This window comes from Ostrinia furnacalis, unplaced genomic scaffold (genome assembly GCF_004193835.3).
Source record: "Ostrinia furnacalis isolate ACB-3 unplaced genomic scaffold, ASM419383v2 OfSCF0587, whole genome shotgun sequence".
Classification (NCBI taxonomy): Eukaryota; Metazoa; Arthropoda; class Insecta; order Lepidoptera; family Crambidae; genus Ostrinia; species Ostrinia furnacalis.
Genome location: NW_021130826.1, coordinates 244773 through 266852, shown reverse-complemented (window position 1 = coordinate 266852; position 22080 = coordinate 244773). Strand labels below are relative to the sequence as shown.

Below are 22080 nucleotides of genomic sequence, written 5' to 3'. Positions count from 1 at the left end.
ATTAAAATCTATTTAATTGCAAACTCCAGGGTTTTAAAAATCGTATACCATTTATTTATTTAAAAAAAGATTCTCGGTCGTATCACAAGGTCTAGTCAAACTTGTTTAGTCGTTGAGAAAATGGAATTGACTCGAGAAAATTCAAGAGCGATGATTTATTATGACTTTCGGAGTGGTTTAACACAAAAACAGTGTGTTGACCGGATGATTTCTGCATTTGGTAATGAAGCCCCATCCAAAACCACAATTTATCGCTGGTTTCCTGAATTTCAACGTGGACGTGTCAAGCTCAGTGATGATCCCCGTCAAGGTCGTCCAAAAACTGCAGTCACCTAAGAAAACGTTGATGCTGTGCGTAAGCTGATTGAAGAAGATCGACATGTGATATACCGCGAAATTCAGGCAACTTTAGACATTGGCATGAGCCAAATACAAATAATCTTGCATGAACAACTAGGTGTAAAAAAGTTGTTTTCCCGATGGATACCGCATTCGCTCTGCGAAGAGCAAAAAGCGGCTCGCGTTACTTGGTGCGTCAGAACTCTCGGGAGATTACATGCAGGATCCTCAAATGCTGTATACAACATCGTATCAGGTGACGAATCATGGATATACGCGTACGAACCCGAAACAAAAAACCAGTCACGAGTTTGGGTGTTCGAAAATGAATTAAAGCCAACAAGACCTAAGCCCTAATGATTTCTATACTTTCCCTAAAATAAAGAATAAATTGCGTGGTCAGAGATTTTCATCACCTGAAGAAGCTGTGGAAGCCTACAAAACGGCCATTTTGGAGACCCAAACTTCCGAATGCAATGGTTGCTTCAATGATTGGTTTCGTGTATGGAAAAATGTGTCAAATTTCGCGGAGAATACTTTAAAAAGCAATAAATACATTTTTAAATAGTAATGTTGTTTCACTTCCTTGATTCCCGAAATTTTCAGTGCCGCCCTCGTACAAGATGACTAATGACTTTCCCAGTGCCACCAGCTACAGTATGGATTTAGTAATTAACATAGGAAATGTAAATAACAAAGCTTTATGCTATTTTTTATTATTTTAGTATACATAAAAAATATTTTAGCATTTTGTATCGATATGATTAGAAACCAACTACCTCAACAAATTCAAATCTTTGAATTTTCTCTTCCTGTCATAATGTGGTATTTCATACTTAACACTCGTACCCTACAATCAGTATATTATGCTACCAATATAAGCAGAAAGGCGTGCCCAGTGCCTATCATCAAACAGGCGTCGCCGACAGGTTAAAAATATAGCCACCTACGTGTCAAGTAATTTGTCACAGTATCGACACAATGTAACCATGACACAGAAGGTTCATTAAATTGATCCTTGGAAAACTGTTACACACCGCCTTAGTTTGGTTGTTGAATTGTTGGTTTGGATTGCTCTTTGAGTTGTTAAAAATGTTGCCTTTTTAAAATGGATTAAGTAGTAGAGAAAATTGTGTGTATCAGTATAACGTCAAATCTAGACAATAACAACAGAGTAAATACAAATGAGTAGGTCACCTTCATAGAAATTTGTATGTGAGCGCGCCGCATACGTATTGGCGCGCTCACATACAAACCGCGCTCGGTGCGTTTCTATGAAGATGATCTACTCATTTTATTTACTCTGATAACAAGAAGCGTCGATGGCAGTAGGTAAATTCTGATTTCAGACTAGGCTCTTATTCCATACGATATTTGTTAGATATTGTATTTGCCACTGACGTAGTTACCAGTATATGGACATCACTGGCCGGTGTCAAGGACTGTAGCTCTTACATCTTCTCTGCATTTGTTATGCCGTGTTTTGTTAAAGCAGCGCTACTATTTCAATTTACACTATATCACCACTGTGGCTAACGGTGTCACAATAGTCACACGTTGTGACGACGGCTTGTCAGCGATACCATCAACTAGTTCCAAGTGTGCCCCTATTGTGCTTTGGGCTGTCCAACTAAGCTAATAAAGTGGAGATGCTCTTTGCGTTACGGTCGTTAGTGATGATTGTTCAAACGGCCTACACTTTTTTTCAATTGTTTTTAAGTATTTTGAAAAAATACTATAGTTGGTTATTAGAGATATTTTTTGTACAATATCTATTGCTAGCTTTTTTTAGCCACAACACCGTCTGTAATTTGAATAGGTACTATAAGTTATATGCTTTTAGTTGGAGAATAGACATTAGATACGAATAGTAGATAACATAATAACAATTTGAGGAAGATTCTAATAAAAATGTAAAATATTCAAAATCTCATTTGCGACCGTCACAAACTATTATCTTTGGCTTCCTCTGATACATAAATAAATGCTCAAAGTTTAATATAAATAACAAAACATTGAAACAATATGAGATATCCAGGATAACAAAAAAGCTTAGCACGTAACAATTTAGTTCAATTATCGTCTGCGCGTGCGCATCTTCGTGGTTTTAGCGTTTATTAATTTAAATGTGCTTTGTTCACAACTAATATGCACTTTATTTCAGTTTGTGAGAGTAGTATTTTCTCTGTAGGAACCAAACTGAATCTGTTGTCTGTCAGTATGCTTGATAGAAGATGTTATCAAGCGGTTCGAATTGCAAAATACTTTATAGATGTAGGTACACTATAGGTACAGCGTTAACAAAGTGAATATCGACGTCCGTGATGTTATTTTAGGTGAAAAGTGTATTAAATACTATTTATAGCTTTTGGAACTAAAGAGGAGATTTCAGTCAAAACTCATTCAAGAAGGTGGTACCCTATCCTCCCAATATTTTGATGTATTTGTATTCATTATGCTTTGCTACAATGCGAATCAGTTATACTTTGTATTACAAAACACATTTTGCTTTCCAAATTCTGTTATCAATAGACATAGGATTAAATCTATCCTGGAATTTAGTTTGAGTTTTGTCAGCCATTTCAAAACACGAGCCAAGAAGGCACAATACTTGAAACGCATTTCCGCAATGTTCCTTCTTGTACAGTAAACAGCACATAAAGCATACATTTTTGCTGCAAAATCGCATTTATTACGACTAGATAAGACGCCACAGCATTTTCGCAATGTTCCTTCTCTAGTACATGCATTGCGCAGGCGCCACGCGTTTTACGTCGCACACCGATCCATAAAATGGCGAACGCCAATATCCGCTCGTACTTAAATAGGGTATAAGTTTAAGAGACCCTTTACACAAGTGTAGTATTGTGGACGAATTGTAATAATAATAATTGAGCTCCAAAGCGTACAAATAATAATAATAATAATAAATATCCTTGGACATTTTACACTGCGCCTCTAGTCCCAAACTAAGCAAAGCTTGTACTATGGGTACTAGACGACGGGATAAACATACTTAAATACTTGACGGAGAACCGACACCAGAAATGTTTTTAAAAATACTGACGTCAGCCCTGCTGACGTCATTTTCACTTTCCTCATCCATGCACAGCAAAAATAACAAAAATCCAAATGAAACTCACTCAGTTTATTCCACGAACTTGTACAGGTCCAAGATACGTCCGATCGGTCCGGCGGCTCGAGCAAAAGTGAGCTCCGTCCCGACTAGCGGCCGCTCTGTGACGCAAGTGACAATTCCGTTCGCCAGAGGGCGCGCGTGTCGTATTAAAAATCATTTAAAAACGTCTGAATTACGAATTGTCACTTGTTTCTTACAATCATAATTACTTTAAAAACAATCAAGTTAATTATGGTAAACTAATAAACCAAGTTTTAACTCTTTTAATAATCAAATTAATAAACAGTCGATCAATCGATTTGAATCAATAAGAACGTTTCAAATAAAACGATAAAGCGTTATTTCTCAAACTGAAATGAACTAATTATTTAAAAACTATGAAAATTATAGCAAGAATAATAATCTTGAATAAAACTTAAACAATTTTGTGGAGCAGTTAACCGTTCTGACATTTGTTGCATCATATTCATCATTTGCATGAAAAACTGTGGTGGTACACTACCTGCAGGTAGGTTGGGCATAACCGTCTGGATAAACTGGTGCTGCTGCGGCTGGTGTTGAGAGGTACCGGCGTTCACAGTACCAGGCGTATCAGGTAATGGTGGAGCAGAAGTGGGTGGTATTTGTTCCGATCCCACTTCTGATGACGGAGAACCGACACCAGAAATGTTTTTAAAAATACTGACGTCAGCCCTGCTGACGTCATTTTCACTTTCCTCATCCATGCACAGCAAAAATAACAAAAATCCAAATGAAACTCACTCAGTTTATTCCACGAACTTGTACAGGTCCAAGATACGTCCGATCGGTCCGGCGGCTCGAGCAAAAGTGAGCTCCGTCCCGACTAGCGGCCGCTCTGTGACGCAAGTGACAATTCCGTTCGCCAGAGGGCGCGCGTGTCGTATTGAAAATCATTTAAAAACGTCTGAATTACGAATTGTCACTTGTTTCTTACAATCATAATTACTTTAAAAACAATCAAGTTAATTATGGTAAACTAATAAACCAAGTTTTAACTCTTTTAATAATCAAATTAATAAACAGTCGATCAATCGATTTGAATCAATAAGAACGTTTCAAATAAAACGATAAAGCGTTATTTCTCAAACTGAAATGAACTAATTATTTAAAAACTATGAAAATTATACCAAGAATAATAATCTTGAATAAAACTTAAACAATTTTGTCTTATAATTTTACGTTACGGTTATGTGATTTTTATAAAGATATCTCGATGCGCCGATATACTTTTTTTTTTGTAAATACATACATATTATACATAGAAAACACCCGGACCCGTCACAGAAATTAAAATTTATCATTTCAATTTCTGCCCGGCCGGGAATCGAGGAGTAACCGTAATGAACGCTATACGCCTCAATTGTACTTCTGCATTGCCGTGTATTATCAGTGTTTGTTGCATGAACAAGCAATTGATATTGGTCCGTAGACATGTAGCTCGGGCAGAGTTAAACACCGCTAGCCATGGTTTATGCTACTTATAGGAAAAAATTGCGAACATCAGGCCTCCGCAGCTCGTCTAAAAGCGTGAGCAGTATATGCCAAAATCCTCCATTTGCCTCGCTAAATTGGCGAGTCAGGAGTCATATCCCTAATTTGAAAACTATAGGACCTGTGATGGTGGTGATGAACGACGATGACGATAGAAATATTATGAATGAAGCATAAAACGCGTCTAAGATGGTTCAATTGAGTCATATTTTTGTGTCCGAACTGAGACCACACGAAATTATTCATCTTAAGGATTTATTAGTGGTCATAGTGTAAAAACATAAATTAAATAAATAAGTAGGTACCTACATAGTCACTAATTCGATTTCAAATCGATACTATCATAAAATATGCTTACTGTCGTTATAAACATTGAATATTGACACTAGGAAATTGCTTTCCGTTAGTAAATTGATTTCAAAACCGAATCAGTTCCATTCACAGGAGTACCATTTATAGTTATAGAAAAATATTTTCAAGGTTAATATTTTAAAAGGGTATTTAACTCTAATCTTAACCTAAGATTATATTTCTCGCGTAAAAACTTTGACTGGGTTGTACCATCATACTTTAGCTTTAACAAACGAAAAAGTCTGTCAAACTCCATACAAAAACACCCGTTATGGTTAAAATCATAAAATGTAACGCAGCCTTTAATGGATATTTGGTAAACTGTTACTAATTGTCAGACCTAGTATCCAATGCTGTGACCGGCCAACGCCTTCGGATAACGTGTGATACGGCTCTTAACTAGGCCCTCGTAAAGCATCCGCGACAATAATGGTGTGCAAACATATACGTTAACGGTACCGGAATAGTAAAAAGTAAGCTGGACAAATACGTCGGAATGGGTTTGCTTAACGGGCTGCCCGGCCGACCGGCGTCGGGGATGCGGGTAGGGTTCGCACTTCGCTTTTACACTGAAATGAAGCTAGAAACTCGGTTCGAACTCAAAAATAGGTCTCAAGACTGTAACTGTTTGAATTACTACTCTAAGGCTGAGTTGCACCACTGTATTTTAACCGTAACATTAACAATAATTTCGGTGCTTTCGTATGGAGTTTGACAGATTTTTGACGTTTATCAAATCAAAGTAAGATGGTGCAACTCAGCCTAAATCTCATTTTACATTTGCTTAAATCAAAGCCTGTGATGTTAAGAAGATGTAAATCGGCCGTAAACTTGCTTGAATTTAGATTTATGAACGTCGGTACAAAAGAACCTGAGTTTCAATAAGGCACTTTCTGAAAGTTCACCGCAAACTAGGTTCATCGATCTTTCAGAAAGTGTTAATCCGAATTCGAATTCTAATGATGCAAGAATACATTTTGTAGATCAAAATTACATTTCGTAGTTAAAAATACTCGCAGTATAGCTGCATAGAGACTGTATGACTCGTAAACCACACGTAGTAATGCAGTTTAGCACTGACATTTTTGCCACCCCTAACGGGCCGGGTGTTACAGAAACACAGTTGTTAAGTGCTCGTAATTGTTGATTCATATTTAAGATTACATTCTTTTCATGTCATGGAGTTTTGCAACGACTTTTTGAGCATTACACTTGGGCTTAAAAATGCAATAAAAGTTTTTCACACTTTAAGCATAACTAAGTTACAAATAAAATAACTTCATATATTTTTGAAACGATATAACCAATTGTATTTCAAGCCCAACAGTATGACATTTTGCAGGTTCAAAATAAGTCATTTTGCTGGAAAGTCATATGCCTTCCATACAATATCAGCACTTTCAATGTGTATACTCTCTTATCGTGTTCAAAATAGACACAATGAAAGCCCACACGTGATAAATCCATAAACTACGGGTAAACTCTACCTACCACGCCGGTTACGAGCAGTTACAAAATAACTGTCCGTATCACCGAGATCCAATAAGCACTATGTCATCGTGTGGGGGCTGTAAGCTATAAAGCTTGGGAGATCAAAATTTGAGCACTAAAATGCTGATAATGGAGCTTGTGCAATAGTTTGGTTTACTTCTATTATATCTAATTGAATGCATTAAGTTTACGATCTCCTAGCCTGGTTTTTTGCGTTCTGTATCCAGAGGTCGCTATAATATTTTATGTATTGGTATCGGGATAGTATTTTCTATGCTTATTTAAAAAAACTTCACTTAGTTTGAGACTAAATGGCGCTCCTGGGACATTTAATTATGTTCGTGATCTTTAGCTATCAACTCCTATTTGCTTTTGATTCCTTTTGTTGGGGTCCAATGATAGGTAATCTTTCCGCTGGGTGACCTTCACTGGTTGAGTTTTATATGCGTATACCTGTAGATCCTGGCTACACAATAGTTTCAGCAATGTAAAAGAGGTGGAAATACACAATATCCCATTTGTCTATCCTTTATTAATTTTACTACACGCTGCCAAAGAAAGAACAATATGCAACATTTTAGCGGCACAACCTTTAAAGACAGAGCCATACGTTGCAACGCTAAACGTGCGTGTACGCACCACTTTTACAGCTTTCCTGTTCATTTTCTTTAATGGAATATTTGTTTATGTATTTCCGTTTGAGGAATGTTTGTTGTTTACATTGTTTAAGCGATTGTGGTTTTAAATTGTTTAATTTTCACTTGGCCCGTCAGCCTAATGGAATGGGCCGGTCGTGCCGACCGCAAACACACCATATTGTTTTTTAACCTGTTTACTGTTTGCCAATCTAAATGGTGCTTGAAAACTAGTCTGAAAGTTGTAGTTATGCTGGATTAGTGCATTCCGTATGAGAAACTTGAAAAGTTTGCTTATTTCAAGATTTTTTCTTATGCGCAATTCAAAAGAGCACCTGTCGGCAGCTTAGCTTAACTATAGCTACTTAACTATGATTTGTTTCTATGCACTATATTTCGAGTGTCAAATAAGAGTACAATATCTCATTGTGCAAAAGCTTGTCTAATGAGCATTATACAATAAGTTGTCGAGAAATTGATCGCTACCAAAGATAAGACTGTCTGTCTAATTGCACCTCTAAATTATTTATTTGCAACTTGTAATGTTTTTTCTTTGCAATAAGCGTACTACGGTCTAGCGCAGTCTTTTCCAAAATGGGCGATAACGCCCCCTTGTGGGCGCTGCAGGCTTAAAGGGGGGCGGTAAGAGACCCAGAAAAAAAATCGGGACGTGTAGAGGCTTGGGAGGCGTCATCTTCTAGGAGGACTCTTAGACATCGACTGAGCTCGACTCTTGACTACAAAAATAGGGGGCGCTAAAAAATAATTTATTCTCAAAGTGGGCAGTAGACTAAATAAGTTTGGGAACCACTGGTCTAGCGTTTACGGGAGGGGTGACATTGACACATTATGACGTGACAGAGCATACCAATCTGAAAGAAACGTGACGTGATGACGTTTAACGTCTTAAAAACCATGTCGCTCTCATACGTCAGCTCTAGAGCCATCTATACTAATATTATAAATGCGAAAGTAACTCTGTCTGTCTGTCACGCTTTCACGACTAATCCCTTGAACCGATTTTGATGAAATTTGGCATAGAGATAGTTTGAGTCCCGGGAAAGGATATAGGATTTAGTTTTAATTAAACTTTTAGTTTTTATCCCGGTTTTTGAAACAGAGACGCGCGCGATAAGGTTTTTCTGTGACAGACAAAATTCCACGCGGGCGAAGCCGCTGGCGGAAACCAGCTTTCCTTTAAATAAGTCATGAACCTTTACCCACAGTTGTTCAGTCGTGCAACAAAAAATATAATGTATTGTAAACCATTGTTAACATCTCATTTGGTGCTGATTGGTTGCTGAGCTGTTAACACTGCATTTAACAAGCTATTGTTTTTGTCTGTCAGTTGCAATCAGGAGTAAATGCATTAGTTAGAGTATGTTTATCCGTTATCCACAACTAATTAAGCTCGTTAATGGGCTAGTTTAATTTTTTCCTACTGTCATAAATATGACGCGGTTCTTTACGTGGAAACTAAACTTGAAGCCTGATGGTGCGACGAGTAATAATGGCTTATCTGGTCCATTCAGAAAGAAAATCTTTGTTTTATTTACCCAAGAATACCTACTTGTGTCCCGATCCAAGGCCTTTGTAGTTTTAATAAAAATGTTGAATAATGTCAGTCTATTCCTTTGTGGGCAAATAATAAAAGTAAATGTGACTATTCTGGAGTTTGGAAAGTGCAAAAACAAAATAATGAAAAATAAAAACACTAGCATAAACCAAGAGTACTCTCTTATATGAAGACTGTAGACCTTGTTTGTTCCCTATTGTTTAGATGATAGTTGCTTAATTTCGCATCGCTCTTTTGTTCACAGGAGAGTTCGATATGCGGGTGAAGTCGTGTGCAGCCTCCGATGGCTCCGGCCACCTCATACAGTTATCGGACGAGTATGGCTGCGTTCTTCGACCTAAGATGATATCAAGGTAAACCCTAGTAACTAAACTAAATATAATGTAAAATACGTAAAAGAAATTGTGAAAAAGTCACCTTCTATAATGGAGCTTGCTTACGCGGTGTAATCCGCCAGTTCTAAACAGGCGTTGTACAGTTCTAGAGGAATTAATCATTGCTTAGGTAAAAAAACACAAAAAGCTCGCTGTTGTCCCGTGAAGCGCTCCATAGGACTAAAAATTCATGAATTTTTGCAGTTTCCCATCACGAACGCGTCCCTACCTTGAACCGCTGTCGAGAAATCAAGTGTTGCTATTTGCAAACATTTTTGGTCCACCCTCTACATGGAAGAGAACAACTCCTAATATGCAGTTGCATACTTTTTTTTATATCACGTATAATTCTAATTGCTTTTTCCACGTGATTCCAGGTTCCTCAAAGCGAAAGCAGCGGACGAGCGAGCCACCGTCATCACTTACGCCTTCTTCCACGCGTTCAAGTTTCCCGACGCTCTTAGTGTGCACATCAGATGCAAAGTGGAAATATGCAGACACGGCTGCTTGGACCATTGCCAGCTGGCAGGAGTTGCCAACCAAAGGCATGGGGCGCTGGACAGGAAAGATGACAGGACGCATCAAGACCACAATGAGATCAAGTGAGTGAATGCGCAACTTATTTACTTATTTGAACAGGAACAAAGGCTGTTATCGATTGATAGGGACATCAGATGCAAAGTGGAAATATGCAGACACGGCTGCTTGGACCATTGTCAGCTGGCAGGAGTTGCCAACCAAAGACACGGGGCGCTGGACAGGAAAGATGACAGGACGCATCAAGACCACAATGAAATCAAGTAAGTGGACGAATATGAATGTTATTTTGATAGGGACATCAGCTGCAAAGTGGATATCTGCAGACACGGTTGCCTGGACCATTGCCAGCTGGCAGGAGTTGCCAACCAAAGACACGGGGCGCTGGACAGGAAAGATGACAGGACGCATCAAGACCACAATGAGATCAAGTGAGTGAATGCGCAACTTATTTACTTATTTGAACAGGAACAAAGGCTGTTATAGATTGATAGGGACATCAGATGCAAAGTGGAGATCTGCAGACACGGTTGCATGGACCACTGCTAGCTTGCAGGAGTTGCCAACTACAGGCATGGTGCGCTGGACAGGAAAGATGATAGGACGCATCAGGACCACAATGAGATCAAGTAAGTAGACGAATATGAACAGGGACAAAGGCGGTTATTAAATGATAGGGACATCAAATGCAAAGTGGAACTGCAGTCACGTCTGCTTGGACCACTGCCAAATTACAGGAGTTGCATTAAGACCACAAAGAGATCAAGTAGGTAAGTGGACGAATTTGGATACTTTTTTGACAGGACCAAGGTTGTTATCAGTAAATGGGTGGCGTGGAATACTATAACCTTAAGACACTGCCAGTTACCGACATTTATGATTCTAGGTAAAAAGTATAAACTGAGGAGGAATTATTATTATTATTTGCACTGCAAATAATTGGTGACTCTCTCTCATGCATTTAACATATTATTATGACTTATCGAGACTTTAGTAGGTATTACTAACCTTAGCTATACCGAATGATAAGAACTCATAATATTAAAATCAAATCCTTTATGACAGAAATTAAGTACTAGCAGGCCTGTTCATCTCCGCGAGTTTACATCGAAAACAAAACACGCACGATGGCCCACCTACAGGATACTATTCGACAAGGCCTCACATACGAGCGAACATTGACTCACGCACGCGTATTCTTGTGTAATATGATGGAAGAAAACAAACAAAATGGTGTACTAAATACTGTGCAGTATTTAACTGCCTAAATAATAATAAAAATACAGAATGTACTTTTTTAAGTTGCCTCAAGAGATTGAGAGGTAAATAAGTAGTTAATATTATTCATGATAATTCATGCTAAATCATGTATTTCCTCCGCCATTTTCCGCAGTTTGGCACCTCACGTCACATCATTTTACCGAAGTCAGCCCTATAGCTTCGGCGCAGTGCCGATCACTGACGTTTGTCAACAAAATGGTGCTTGACTCTTGAGACAGGCTAAATTACACCATATTGTTAATGACATTGAGCATACATTTTTTTAAATACCTTCGCGAAGTAAAACTTCTGTACGTAGTACTTATTATTATTCTGTGGTACTAGCACCAAATAAGTGAGTGCAGCCTTTTGTTATCAACATACATAGGTATTTATCAATCTGTATTTCACTATTTCAGCGACTCGTCAGCCGAAGACGCCGACTTCAACTTCGCAGAAGAGCCTCAACGACTGCCATTAGAAGAGGCGTTCGGCGACGAAGTGTCGGGAGACGCGGTGCCGGCGCCCGCGCCGCTTCCACAAAGGGCACCGGCGCCGGTCATTGAGCCGGAGAGTGATCATATGTCCGCTGTGCAGGAGCTGGTAGAGGCTCTGGCCAGGCCTTTCACTGTAAGTCACTAAGTATCTTAGTCTAGAAGCATATGGTTTAGAAGTATAGGGTCTAGAAGACGAAGTGTCAGGAGACGCGGTGCCGGCGCCCGCGCCGCTTCCACAAAGGGCACCGGCGCCGGTCATTGAGCCGGAGAGTGATCATATGTCCGCTGTGCAGGAGCTGGTAGAGGCTCTGGCCAGGCCTTTCACTGTAAGTCACTAAGTATCTTAGTCTAGAAGCATATGGTTTAGAAGTATAGGGTCTAGAAGACGAAGTGTCAGGAGACGCGGTGCCGGCGCCCGCGCCGCTTCCACAAAGGGCGCCGGCGCCGGTCATTGAGCCGGAGAGCGACCACATGTCCGCCGTGCAGGAGCTGGTCGAAGCTCTGGCCAGGCCTTTCACTGTAAGTCCCTTGGTTTATACCATTTAAGTGTAGAAATATAGGGTCTAGGAAGCGAAGTGTCAGGAGACGCGGTGTCAAAGGGCGCCGGCGCCGGTCATAGAGCCGGAGAGCGACCACATGTCCGCTGTGCAGGAGCTGGTTGAAGCTCTGGCCAGGCCTTTCACTGTGAGTCACTTGCTTTATAGCACAGGCCTTTTACAGTGAGTTACTTTTATTATAGTGTCTTAGTGTAGAAGTATAGGGTCTAGAAGACGAAGAGTCAGGAGACGCGGTGCCGACGCCAGCGCCGCTTCCTCAAAGGGCGCCGACGCCGGTCATAGAGCCGGAGAGCGACCACATGTCTGCTGTGCAGGAGCTTGTAGAGGCTCTGGCCAGGCCTTTCACTGTAAGTCATTATAAAGTGTTTTAGTCTAGAAGTATAGGGTCTAGAAGGTGAAGTGTCAGGAGACGCGGTGCCGGCGCCCGCGTCGCTTCCACAAAGGGCACCGGCGCCGGTCATTGAGCCGGAGAGTGATCATATGTCCGCTGTGCAGGAGCTGGTGGAAGCTCTGGCCAGACCTTTCACTGTAAGTCCCTTGGTTTATACCATTTAAGTGTAGAAATATAGGGTCTAGGAAGCGAAGTGTCAGGAGACGCGGTGTCAAAGGGCGCTGGCGCCGATCATAGAGCCGGAGAGCGACCATATGTGCGCTGTACAGGAGCTGGTCGAAGCTCTGGCCAGGCCTTTCACTGTAAGTCACTATAGTATCTTAGTTTAGAAGTATAGGGTCTGCTAGAAGGCGAAGTGTTAGGAAACGCGGTATCAAAGGGCACCGGCGCCGGTCATAGAGCCGGAGAGCGACCACATGTCTGCTGTGCAGGAGCTGGTTGAAGCTCTGGCCAGGCCTTTCACTGTAAGTCACTATAGTATCTTAGTCTAGAAGCATAAGGTCTAGCTAGAAGACCAAGTGTCAGGAGATGCGAAACCGGCGCCAGCGCCGCTTCGACAAAGGGCGCCGGAACCGGTCATAAAGCCGGAGAGCAACCACATGTCCGCCGTGCAAGAGCTGGTAGAGGCTCTGGCCAGGCCTTTCACTGTGAATCACTTCGTATTATAACGTCTTAGTCTAGAAGTATAGGGTCTAGGAAGCGAAGTGTCAGGAGACGCGGTGTCAAAGGGCGCTGGCGCCGGTCATAGAGCCGGAGAGCGACCACATGTCCGCTGTGCAGGAGCCTGTAGAAGCTCTGGCCAGGCCTTTCACTGTAAGTCACTATAATATCTTAGTCTAGAAGCATAAGGTCTAGCTAGAAGACCAAGTGTCAGGAGATGCGATACCGGCGCCAGCGCCGCTTCGACAAAGGGCACCGGCGCCGATCATTGAGCCGGAGAGTGATCATATGTCCGCTGTGCAGGAGCTGGTTGAAGCTCTGGCCAGGCCTTTTACTGTGAGTTACTTTTATTATAGTGTCTTAGTCTAGAAGTATAGGGTCTACAAGGCGAAGTTTCAGGAGATGCGGTGTCAAAGGGCGCCGGCGCCGGTGTTAAAGCCGGAGAGCGACCACATGTCTGCTGTGCAGGAGCTGGTCGAAGCTCTGGCCAGGCCTTTCACTGTGAGTCACGTCGTATTATAACGTCTTAGTCTAGAAGTATAGGTTCTAGAAGGCGAATTGTCAGGAGACGCGGAAAAAGTGTCAGCGTCGGTCAAAGAGCCATAGAGCAACCACATGTCCGCCGTGCAGGAGCTGGTCGAAGCTCTGGCCAGGCCTTTCACTGTAAGTCCCTTACTTTATAGCATTTTAGTGTAGAAGTATAGGGTCTGCTAGAATGTGAAGAGTCAGGAGACGCGGAAAGAGTGTCGGCACCGGTCATAGAGCCGGAGAGCGACCACATGTTCGCTGTGCAGGAGCTGGTCGAAGCTCTGGCCAGGCCTTTCACTGTAAGTCATTATAAAGTGTTTTAGTCTAGAAGTATAGGGTCTAGAAGGTGAAGTGTCAGGAGATGCGATACCGGCGCCCGCGCCGCTTCCTCAAAGGGCGCCGGCGCCGGTCATAGAGCCGGAGAGTGACCACATGTCTGCCGTCCAGGAGCTGGTCGAAGCTCTGGCCAGGCCTTTCACTATGAGTGACTTAGTATAAAGTATCTTAGTCTTGAAGTAAATGGTCTGCTACAAGGCGAGGTGTCAGGAGATATGGTGCCAAATGGCACCGGCGCCCGTCATTGAGCCGGAGACATGTCATGAGTTGAAGCTCTGGCCTGGCCCTTCACTGTAAGTCACTTAGTATGAAACATCTTAGTCTAGAAGTAAAATGTCTAGAAGGCGAAGTGTCAGGTGACGCGGTGCCAAATGGCGCCGGCGCCCATCATAGAGCGGGAGAGCGACCATATGTCCGCTGTTCAGGAGTTAGTTGAAGCTCTGGCCAGGTCTGTCACCGTAAGTCACTTAGTATTAGAGAATCTTAGTCTCGAAGTAAGCGAGAAGCTGAATGCTGTTCTTGAAGGTATCGTCTACAATGCAATGCATAGCTTCGAATAACTTACCATTTAATAATAATCATGATCGTCTTGGTTCAATCCAAAAGAATTTGACTGTGTCTCACAAACCTTTTATCTCTTTCCAGGACCGCCCATCAGATCTCACCGACCGCGAGCGTTTCCCGCACGGTCCCCGCAACCTCGGTTCCGACGTTAAAATCGTTCCCACCGGTGACACAGTAGTCCCGGCCAAACCCCCAGGCCCAGCTGTAGCCGGTCCCAGGTCTTTGAGAAAGAGACGAACGGTCAGGGAGGGCAGGTCAGCAGATGTGGGCGTGTCCGGGATATATGAAGTCGTGTCGGAGGCGGATCTGGCGTTTGGGCCGTCGAGGGAACCGGTGACGGTGTTTAGCGGACGGATTCGGGAAGAAGTGAGTATTGTAGTTATTCGAGTGGTAGTGTAGATATAAACGCATGATAGATAACAACTTAGTGATTTTTGTTTTTTAAGTCAAGTGGCAAAACGTGATAGTTGTAATATCGAAAGACGGTCCAAAGGCCGTTTTTTGTATGGAGTTACATCGCTTCGTGAACGGATTCGATTTTCGATTCGATTCGATTTAATAGTGTCACTTGTATAAATTGCTGACAGTTTTTTTTTAGTTTTCGGAAAAATTGGTATTCGTCAAGAGTATAATAAGGTTTCTTTCTTTCAAGTGAGCTTGCTTAAATCGCTTATGTTTGTCTCTCTCGCTCATACAGCTATGAGCGAGAGAGACAAACATAAGCGACTGAAGCGATCTCTCTCGAAATGAATGGTATAAAAGAGTCTCGCATGGACTAACTGTTGCTTGTGTAATAAGTCGCTGTTATCGTATTAAGAATTTATAAACTCACTTGTATTCCAATTCGATTTACTAACAAATTAGTTAATTCGAAACCAACAAAGTCTCGTTTGACATTGATTTACTTAACTCAAAACTTACTGCGTTTCCCCGTTGCCAATATTAAAATTTTTATTTTATTTAATTTTATTTTATTGTTAGGAAAACAAACAGCGTTCTCTAACACACAGAGTTACCAATTAAACTTCACATTTGCCAAAAGAGTTTTCACAAATAATTCTTACATAGTTGTAATTCTTGTCATTCTAGGTGGTATACGGCATCTGCATGGGCGCCGTCAGTTTCGGCGCGCTATTCGCCTCCGCCGCCGGCGCGGCAGCGGGAGCGGCGCTAGCGGCCGCGGTCTTACTGCAGCGGCTGCGCTCGCGCCTCGCTTGTGCTCCACCCGCTCCACCAGCACCCGCTGCCCATTCATTAGCGGCCTGGATGGCTCTGAGGCTACTAGGAGAGCCGGCGCCACACCCTCATCATTCTAGGGATGGCTGAAGAAAGAGGAGATCGGTCGAGGTCACGCATAAAAAAACTTTTTTCCAATTTGAAAATTACCCTCAACATTATCATTGTGACATTTCTAATATCAAATCAGTGACGTGCCGTCAAAAATTGCAATTTCATGTAGTTAGCGTAAGGTCATTGCGTTAAAACAATACAATTAGTGGTTCAGTGCTACAGCGGCTACGCTCGCGCCTCGCTTGTGCGCCACCCGCTCCACCAGCACCAGCCGCCCATTCATTAGCGGCCTGGATGGCTTTGAGGCTACTAGGAGAGCCGGCGCCACACCCTCATCATTCTAGGGATGGTTGAGACAATATTTATTGATTGAGGTCGTCACGCACACATTGAAATGAAATTAGATCCTTTTTTGCGAATTTAAAAATTACCTTAGGACATGTCAAATTAGTAACGTGACGTCACAATATTACTATTCCGTGTAATATAAGTCAGCTACAAATAAGCGTGTGCTAATTGCGTTAAAACAATACAAATAAGCAACGCCGTGCTACTGCAGCGGCTGCGCTCGCGCCTCGCTTGTGCGCCACCCGCTCCACCAGCACCCGCCGCCCATTCATTAGCCGCCTGGATGGCTTTGAGGTTACTAGGGGAGCCGGCGCCACACCCTCATCATTCTAGGGATGGCTGAAGAGGATTGGATCGGTCGAGGTCACGCATTAAAAAACTTTTTTCCAATTTGAAAATTACCCTCAACATTATCATTGTGACATTTCTAATATCAAATCAGCGACGTGACCTCAAAAATTGCAATCTAATGTAGTTAGCGTGAGGTCATTGCGTTAAAATAATACAATAAGCAGTGCAGTGCTACAGCGGCTACGCTCGCGCCTCGCTTGTGCGCCACCCGCTCCACCAGCACCCGCTGCCCATTCATTAGCGGCCTGGATGGCTTTGAGGCTACTAGGGGAGCCGGCGCCACACCCTCATCACTCTAGGGATGGTTGAGAAAGAGAAGATCGATCGAGGTCACGCATAAAAAAACTTTTTTCCAATTTGAAAATGACCCTCTGGATTATTATTGTAACATTTCTAATGTCAAATCAGTGACGTGACGTCAAAAATTGCAATCTAATGTAGTTAGCGTGAGGTCATTGCGTTAAAACAATACAATAAGCAACGCCGTGCTACAGCGGCTGCGCTCGCGCCTCACTTGTGCTGCACCCGCTCCACCAGCACCCGCCGCCCATTCATTAGCCGCCTGGATGGCTCTGAGGTTATTAGGGGAGCCGGCGCCACATCCTCATCACTCAAGGGATGGCTGAAGAGGATTGGTTCGATCGAGGTCACGCACACACTAAAATATTTTTTGAAAATTTGAAAATTACCTTTAAGATTTATTATTGTGACATTTCTAATATCAAATCGGTGACGTGTCCTCAAAATTGCAATCTAATGTAGTTAGCGTGAGGTCATTGCGTTAAAATAATACAATAAGCAGTGCAGTGCTACAGCGGCTACGCTCGCGCCTCGCTTGTGCTCCACCCGCTCCACCAGCACCCGCTGCCCATTCATTAGCGGCCTGGATGGCTTTGAGGTTACTAGGGGAGCCGGCGCCACACCCTCATCACTCTAAGGATGGCTGAAGAAGAGTGGATCGGTCGAGGTCACGCATACACTAAAATATTTTTTAAAAATTTGAAAATTACCCTCAACATTATCATTGTGACATTTCTAATATCAAATCAGCGACGTGACGTTAAAAATTGCAATCTAATGTAGTTAGCGTGAGGTCATTGCGTTAAAACAATACAATAAGCGGCGCAAAGCTACAGTGGCTGCGCTCGCGCCTCGCTTGTGCGCCACCCGCTCCACCAGCACCCGCCGCCCATTCATTAGCGGCCTGGATGGCTTTGAGGTTACTAGGGGAGCCGGCGCCACACCCTCATCATTCTAGGGATGGCTGAGACAATATTTATTGATCGGGGTCACGCACACATTGAAATGAAATTAGATCTTTTTTTTGCGAATTTGAAAATTACGTTAGGACATGTCAAATTAGTAACGTGACGTCACAATATTACTATTCCGTGTAATATAAGTCAACTACAAATAAGCGTGTGCTAATTGCGTTAAAACAATACAATAAGCAACGCCGTGCTACTGCAGCGGCTGCGCTCGCGCCTCGCTTGTGCGCCACCCGCTCCACCAGTACCCGCCGCCCATTCATTAGCCGCCTGGATGGCTTTGAGGTTATTAGGAGAGCCGGCGCCACACCCTCATCATTCTAGGGATGGCTGAAGAGGATTGGATCGGTCGAGGTCACGCATTAAAAAACTTTTTTCCAATTTGAAAATTACCCTCAACATTATCATTGTGACATTTCTAATATAAAATCAGTGACGTGCCGTCAAAATTTGCAATCTAATGTAGTTAGCGTGAGGTCATTGCGTTAAAACAATACAATTAGTAGTTCAGTGCTACAGCGGCTGCTCTCGCGTCTCGCTTGTGCTCCACCCGCACCCGATGCCCATTGATTAGCGGCCTGGATGGCTTTGAGGCTACTAGGGGAGCCGGCGCCACACCCTCATCACTCTAGGGATGGCTGTAGAAGAGTGGATCGGTCGAGGTCACGCACACACTAAAATATTTTTTGAAAATTACCTTTAAGATTTATTATTGTGACATTTCTAATATCAAATCAGTGACGTGACCTCAAAAATTGCAATCTAATGTAGTTAGCGTGAGGTCATTGCGTTAAAACAATACAATAAGCAATGTAGTGCTACAGCGGCTGCGCTCGCGCCTCGCTTGTGCGCCACCCGCTCCACCAGCACCCGCCGCCCATTCATTAGCGGCCTGGATGGCTTTGAGGCTACTAGGGGAGCCGGCGCCACACCCTCATCACTCTAGATTTGGCTGAAGAAGATTGGATCGATCGAGGTCACGCACACACTAAAATATTTTTTGAAAATTTGAAAATTACCCTCAACATTATCATTGTGACATTTCTAATATCAAATCAGCGACGTGACGTCAAAAATTGCAATCTCATGTAGTTAGCGTGAGGTCATTGCGTTAAAACAATACAATAAGCAGTGCAGTGCTACAGCGGCTGCGCTCGCGCCTCGCTTGCGCGCCACCCGCTCCACCAGCACCCGCCGCCCATTCATTAGCCGCCTGGATGGCTCTGAGGCTACTAGGAGAGCCGGCGCCACACCCTCATCACTCAAGGGATGGCTGAGACAATATTTATTGATCGAGGTCACGGACACATTTAAATAAAATTAGATCTATTGCGAATTTGAAAATTACCTTAGGACATGTCAAATTAGTAACGTGACGTCATAATATTACTATTCCGTGTAACATAAGTCAGCTACAAATAAGCGTGTGCTAATTGCGTTAAAACAATACAATAAGCGGTGCAGTGCTACAGCGGCTGCGCTCGCGCCTCGCTTGTGCGCCACCCGCTCCACCAGCACCCGCCGCCCATTCATTAGCGGCCTGGATGGCTTTGAGGCTACTAGGGGAGCCGGCGCCACACCCTCATCACTCTAGGGATGGCTGAAGAAGATTGGATCGATCGAGGTCACGCAAACACTAAAATATTTTTGAAAATTTAAAATTACCTTTAAGATTTATTATTGTGACATTTCTAATATCAAATCAGCGACGTGACGTCAAACATTGCAATCTAATGTAGTTAGCGTGAGGTCATTGCGTTAAAACAATACAATAAGTGGTACAGTGCTACAGCGGCTACGCTCGCGCCTCGTCTGCGCTTCCCCCGCGCCCGCTGCCCATTCATTTAGCGGCCTGGATGGCACAATAATTTTTTTTTGCCAATATAAAAATTACTTTTGGAACATTTCAAATATGAATTAGTAACGTGGCGTCACAATATTAGTATTCCGTGTAAAATTTTAGTCAGCTACGTGAGCTCACAATCACAAGCGTGTGGCACTCATTGCGTTAAAACAATACCAATTAGCGGCACAGTTCTCCATCGGCTGCCCTCACACCTCGCCTGCGCGCTATCGGGAAGTCGAACCTTGACTTCGAACTCTTCCTATGTACTTCTGATTAATTTCGTTGCGGGACCAATGACAGTTTAACTTTCCCATGGGCAAACTTGACCTTCACTGGTTGGGTTTTTATTGGCAGTCAAGCTGTAGATCCTGGCTATACAGAAATTGCAGCGATGGGAACGAGAGGTGGGAATAGTCCCGTATTCGCGCCCGCTAGCTCGATCGCTAGCCGTCTGGATGTCTTTGAGGCTACTAGGTGAGCCTGCGGCATACCCCATACTCATCATCCTCTTTCCTTCAGGACTATTAATCCTTCAAGGCCCGCGAATCAAGACACAATAGATAATCAATTGTTATGACATTAATGAATGCCGTCTGGGACTCAAGCGGTTAATAAGACAATATGAATTGATCGATGTGCTGTAATATGCTGTTGTATGTACACAGTGAGTGTGTATAGAATGTGTATTTAAAAACCTAGATCTTGTGCACGTACCTCGATCGATGGTATTTTATCTAAGACTGTTTAAAAACGTGACTTCTGTGCAAAATTTCACAAGAGTTGCGATAAATGCGATTTTGGTGAATAAATAGCTTTTAATACTCCATTCAAATACTTGATCCACATTCTTGCACTGCAGACGGTAGTTTGTGGTAGTAACCTGTAGTGCAAGAATCAGAAAAAGAATTCTAGATGATATTCAAATATTTTTTTCCTCTTTTCGTCTAAAAGACTACCATGACTCTTGGAATACTGTAATCTATGTCTATCTCAGTTAGTAAGAGTGAATAACCAACGATATTTATTTATCTTTCTGCTGTATGTATTTCTTGATGAAGATTTTATTATTTGTCAAAATCACTGTTATTGCCTAGATTGCCCTATTTTGGAACTATTTAATTAATGTAATATTTTATTGTTAGACTTATAATTTAATTTAATAGAGAAAATCCTTAGGATGTTAATAATTAACATGTATGTTGCAATAAAATAGCTCCATTTTACAATTACGTTTATACAGAGTAACGCATTTACTAAAATATTATTTAACTACCCAGTTAAACCGATGGTGCTACTTTGTGCAACGGACTAAGTCCAAAAACTTTGAAATCACTGTTGTGAATATTATAACTATTTATACATTATGTATAAGTATTGTACAGACTCCTTTATTTTTATATTACTAAAATCATTCCTTAAAACCTGGTGAACGAGAAAAACGTAGAAGTAGCTTCCTAAATGGAAATTACATTTTCACATCCTAATATAGAAATAAGAAGGGGGCAAGAATATTCAGGACAAATGTGTTTATTTTACCGTTCGTAAATATCAACATCACTTGCTGAGACGTGTTGCTGAAAAGACAGTAAATGTATGCAACTTTGTTGAATCACAAGCATATCTGTAAAGAAATTTTTCATTATTGAAAAACATTCACGTTTATTGTGGCCTTCAGTTTAATAAAATATAGAGAATTTGTCTCTTTTTGGCAGTTGGTAGTAAGCTACCGATATACATATTTTGTCATCTATGTTTTTTTCGTTCACTGTTAGGACCTAGCTTTAAGTATAAACGTCGAGTCATGCCATTAGGGTAAGTGTAGGTAATTCTCACCTTAGCGAGTTGATGGCTTGCTCAATGTGGACTTTATTTCTATCACCTTAAGAATCATTGTACTAATTACATAAATTAATGAAGAAGAATTTATTTATTCACTTTTTAAATAAAGCAATAACCCAAAAAAAGTTTTATTGAATAAAATGCTAGCAAAATAACTAAATAGCGAGACATAAATGTCGAATGGTGCTTAAAAATATGTGACTAATTTTAATCCGTCCACGATTTTGTATAATATTTTTAATTTTTAGTCTCGCTTGTGCATCTTTCTTTAATCTCAGGCACTTTACACATCCAAGCACTTTACCAACTGTCATTTTGTTTAAAAACATTGTCAGTTTATATTTTATAGCTGTAGGTAATGTGGCTTCGGTGTGTAATCTGCCTTATTTAG

General features: G+C 41.9%; 1 protein-coding gene across 4 annotated transcripts in view; it reads left to right on the top strand.

Annotated features, from left to right (window-relative positions):
* Positions 1-17744, top strand: part of m (zona pellucida domain-containing protein miniature) — a 34398-nt gene extending 16654 nt beyond the window's left edge. Inside the window, exons 5-11 of one of the 4 annotated variants that reach the window (XM_028323026.1) lie at positions 9288-9396; positions 9795-10019; positions 11634-11844; positions 14829-15113; positions 15837-16024; positions 16680-16748; positions 17383-17734. In XM_028323026.1, the coding sequence (XP_028178827.1) occupies positions 9288-9396; positions 9795-10019; positions 11634-11844; positions 14829-15113; positions 15837-16024; positions 16680-16728 (1067 nt within the window). In that variant the 3' untranslated portion in view covers positions 16729-16748; positions 17383-17734. Of the gene's footprint in view, positions 1-9287; positions 9397-9794; positions 10020-11633; positions 11845-11915; positions 12038-14828; positions 15114-15836 lie in introns of all 4 variants that reach the window. The other 3 variants (XM_028323024.1, XM_028323025.1, XM_028323023.1) reach the window with 3 other exon arrangements.
* Positions 17745-22080: the final 4336 nt, after the last annotated feature.